At 35.9% G+C, this 4,675-nt stretch overlaps 1 protein-coding gene across 6 annotated transcripts in view; it reads left to right on the top strand.

Annotated features, from left to right (window-relative positions):
- Positions 1–25: 25 nt before the first annotated feature.
- LOC100482740 (cytoplasmic polyadenylation element-binding protein 3) overlaps positions 26–4,675 on the top strand; it is a 37,509-nt gene continuing 32,859 nt past the window's right edge. For 2 of the 6 annotated variants that reach the window (XM_034662952.1, XM_034662951.1), the window contains exon 1: positions 26–2,234. In XM_034662952.1, the coding sequence (XP_034518843.1) occupies positions 2,198–2,234 (37 nt within the window). In that variant the 5' untranslated portion in view covers positions 26–2,197. Of the gene's footprint in view, positions 2,304–4,675 lie in introns of all 6 variants that reach the window. The other 4 variants (XM_034662947.1, XM_034662949.1, XM_034662950.1 and 1 more) reach the window with 3 other exon arrangements.

The following is a 4,675-nucleotide window of genomic DNA, read 5'->3' as shown; positions in this document are numbered from 1 at the left end:
CTTTCCCTCAAATAAATAAATAAAATCTTAAAAAAAAAAAAAAGAAAAAAGAAAAAATGGGGTGGAGGTAGCAAGTGAGAGAGGGCAGTGGCAGTAAACTAAGAAATGTTGAATGCTTGCTCTTTGGCAAACACCATGTGAGTAAAATAAATACTTAGGTAATTTCAACCTAATCTTCACAGGTAAGATCCCATTTTACCAATGAGAGTACAGAAGACCATTGAGAATAACTAAGACAAGCCTCATACCTGGTCAGATGGCAGGTCCAGATTGAGAAGACCTGGGATTTTTCAGAATGTGATTTTTAAAAAATTATAATACATACATGTTCTTTAAGAAATAAATGTCTTAGTTTCCATTGTACTGTACACATTCCCCTGACAAAACACCTGTCATTCTCTTATTTTAATTGGTTATGTCTCTCTCCTTCTACTAGTTACTTGTACATAGGGACTAGGTTGCAACATTCATCTCTGAATCATCAGGGCCTAGTATAGGAGTTGACCCTTGACTTGTGCATTAAAGATTTGTAAAAATGGAATTTCTGTCTCTGGCATTTGAAAACATCTGCACCCTCCACTCCTACTCCTCATCTCTGAGTTTAAAAAAAAAGTATAGAGTTGTAAGGGTTATTAGAGATACTCCACCTCAGTCCTCTCATTTATTTAAAGGGAGGAATTTCAGGCACACACTGGAGAGACGATCATGATGTACCCCAAAGCCCCAGTTGATAGTAGTTATTCTAGCATTCTTGCCTCCTGCTTCTCAGTTCAGGGCTCTTCTTAGAATCTGCATGTATACATTCTGCTTTCATTCATTCAATAACCCTCTGATTCTCCTTTATGCTCAGTGCTGAGGAAATGCCACTTTCCTTTCTGCCTCCCTGAATAAATATACAGCTGTGCTTTCCAGAAACCAGAAGAAAAATAGCTTCCCAAGAGTTAAGACTTAAGCTAGAAAATGATCACTGAAGTTGGGTTTCTAACTGTTGTATCCCATTTTGCTCATCCAGACAGTTACTTATTATTGTTGTTCATTGGAGATGATAAGTGATCATTTGCAGGCCTGGGTAAACTGTTCAGGACCCTGAAAATAATCTCTCATTGCTATAGTTTGATTTGGTGTGGTTGTTGAAATGTGTGTTTTGCTTTTCTTTTTTAAAGATGTATTTGTTTATTTGAGAGAGAGAGCCCACGCGAGTGTGCGGGGGGAGGGGGCATGGGAAGGGGAGACCCTTAGATCACAACCTGAGCTGAAATCAAGAGTCAGATACAACCGACAAAGCCACCCAGGTGCCCCTGTTTGCTTTTCTTAATCAAAAGCAAACTTAATCTGTAACATAATGTATTCTGTAAGGTTAAATTAAGCCGTGAGTTGTGCTTCCTTTTAGCTCAGACTAGTAAAAATAATTTGTACATGATGGTCTCCCATGGCCTTGAGTGAAATGTGGTGGAACGATGATTTTTCTTCACTTAGGTTGTGTTAGCTCTCTACTTTCAAAACGTTTTTGACTCTAGCGTCATGAAAACACTATCTTGGGTTAAAGTTTTTTCATGTGAGTGCTTTTCAAAAGTTAATTTTAGTAGTACTTTGGACACATTTTAAGTTTTATAGAGTATATCTAATGTATGGAACTTACCAGTAATGAATATTAAAGATACCCAATAAAATTACATTGAAACTATAGTCACCTTTTGATTTTTCAGGAAAGTGATACTGTTTGTAGACTGAGAGTTCTTAATTATGGACTTCCTCTAGATAAAAAAATTCTCTGTTCGTTTGAATAGAATGTTTATGTGACAGTGGAGCCTGAGGAGAAGGACTGAGGGCAGAGTCAACTGGCTTGACTCTTTCCTTTGAATTACTTTAAGTTCTTTAAAGAGAAAGTCTGAAGTAGTGGGACATATACATTAAAGAATATTGGAGAAAAGGATGCAATTAATTATAGAAACTTGTATTAAGCTTAATGTTGCCAAATCATTATTCTTAATGAAAAGAATGTGTGTTATTAGAACTATCTGGAACTTTGATTCATGTCATCAATCCATGGCAAGAAGCAAATGATATAGTATTAATTTTATGAAGTAATTTTATGTATTGTCATGTTCTGTGTTTTTTTTTGTTTTGTTTTGGTTTTTTTTAGGACCGGAGTAGGCCGTATGACACTTTTAACTTGCACTCGTTGGAGAACTCCTTAATGGATATGATAAGGACTGATCATGAGCCTCTGAAAGGTAAACACTACCCTCCCAGTGGCCCACCAATGAGTTTCGCTGATATAATGTGGAGGAATCATTTTGCAGGTTAGGAATATTCATATGTCCATTCCTTGCTTGGTGTTTTAAATAAAAATCAGCTTCTTAATAATTGTGATTTTTTTTCCATTTTTTTTTTCCCGTTTGTTTTTGTTTGCTTCTGTAAAGCATTGTGGAATGTATTTAAAGTTGATTTTTTTTTTTTAACCTGGGTTTAGCTACCTACAATAATCAAGGTTGATTGCTTTAATCATAACGTCTGGCAGAAGCATGTGTTGGGTAGCATGAGACCAGAAGTCAAGTTTTCTGGGCTTGGTGGGTTTGGAATCCTTAGCTGAACCTGCATTTAAGTCAAAGTACACTGCAAGGAAATGTGAGATTTAGTAAACCAATCTCCAAAGACTACTTCAGAAAACTGCATAGAAAAAGAGTTCCATTTTATTAAAATATAATCACTCTCCTCATATAGGAAGTATCACTACACAGACTTAAGAGCAGCTGGTGATTCTTTGCATTCTCTAAGGCTAAAACAGAAAGAAAATGTCTTAAAGTGTGTAAATGTTTTGGGTTAAATATAAGGCAGAAAGTCCCAAGGTCAGCAGTATTAGGACTTCCTATTTTTAGAACCCATGTAAATTCAGGTTAGTGGTTGATGTTACATTCCTAATTACAGATAGTTCTTTTTATGTGTTATGGGACTTTTTAGGGGCCCTGTGATATTTTAAAATACCGTAATGGAAATTTCCTGTGGAAATATCCACTTGGGTTTAGAGCCTAAATATCTGAAAACTGTGAAGAGTTGGCCACAAGAATGCCCATCTTGTTTGAACCCTTATGTTCCCTGGAGCTGTGAGGAATTTGATCTTCTCTGGTTCTCTCCAGGCTTTTATATAGGGTGTGACTGACTATGAACACCTGATGGTCATTTCCTCAAGCCACCTCAGAAATCCATTTCATCATTTTCTTGTCACACTCATGATTTTCTGTTGCTTTCCTCAATTTCCAGTGAAAATAAAGTAGTTAACAGGCTATCAAGAAAGTAAAGGATTTTGAGAAAAGCTGTATTTTAAGGCCTTCAGAAGTAGAAAAAAAGATCTTTCATTTATTCATTGTTATATTTAGTCACCGTTACCACGTCTTTGCTCAGTTGAAAGATTAGGTACGTGGTAATTTAGAGCATATTTCACTTAGAAGTGAGAATGGTGTTAAAAAAAATATTCACAGACTGTTTTGTGTTTTTAGTATCTTCTAAGGCTGCATTTGTCTTCCTTCTCTACCACAAACAGCTATAAGCCTCTCCTAATTATTCTAAAATATTCAGCCTTTGTTCTTTATGCATACCTGTTTTATCTTGATCTGTATTCTTTTCTTCTAGCAATAAAAGATTATGAAAGGATCTTATATTATAGTCTGTAAATAATTTTCCAGAATTTTGTGAATATTGTTTACACAGGAGCTATTGTGCCCTGTTCAGAGTAGCAGTGGCAAAGTGTAAAAGAGGGTACTTCACTATGGGGTAATGTAAACCCCTTATTCCATTTTTGGAGGCGCCTTTTTAAAATGCGTGTCCAACTACCTCTGCATATATTTCTCTGCCACATTTGCAAATGTGAGGTTTCATCTGTAAAAGTCTTTTGCATCGTACTCACAATATGTCCTAATAAGTTGGAAGGCGCATCATATAGGCTTGCAAGTTCTCTGTTCATCATACCACCCACCTTGATTTCCTACTAATGGACTGCTTCCCATGGTCAATTACATCACCATGTCATTGTCCTCTGGTTAGAGTGTTTGAGCTTCCTGCTTCCCTTTTCCAGCTGGGAGACTTTTAGATCTGGCCTATGGCACCATGTATTTGATCCTTATTACTTCTAATAACATAATTATGATGCTGGTATTTTAAAGGAAAAATTTTAAGTAATTTTTGACTTAAAAATGGAGAAAATTATAATAAAAATGTAACTGAAAAAATAAACATGATAGTGTATCCTTATTTTTATATATCTTATGTGGTAAACGTTATCCATGTTTTTATCTGATCTTTATAATTTATTAATAGGCCTGAACTTTGGACTCTTAGATTGTTTCCAGCTTTTTCTCCATAATAGGTGATGCTGCCATGGATAAGTTCTTGCACATAGCTTTTCCTTAAGGTAAAGTCATAGAGAAGATCTCTGGGTCAAAAGATGCAGACATCTAGGTGAACAGAGCTTTAAGAGAAAGGTGGTAGGCTAGGGGACTTACCATGTGGCTTCCCTATGAGTCTATCCAAAAACACTTTCTTCTACTCCATCCTGTTTTTCCTCCTACCTTTAATATCTTCTTCTTGACCATGGGAGCACTTTTTTGATCATCTCAAAACTCAAGTTACAGAATCATAGGTTTTTTGTATGGTTGTTTTGTTTTTCTTCCTGGAGTTT

Source organism: Ailuropoda melanoleuca, chromosome 6 (assembly GCF_002007445.2).
Source record: "Ailuropoda melanoleuca isolate Jingjing chromosome 6, ASM200744v2, whole genome shotgun sequence".
In the NCBI taxonomy this organism is placed as follows: domain Eukaryota; kingdom Metazoa; phylum Chordata; class Mammalia; order Carnivora; family Ursidae; genus Ailuropoda; species Ailuropoda melanoleuca.
Note: the sequence above shows the minus strand (reverse complement) of the source record. Positions and strands in the feature narration are given on the sequence as shown.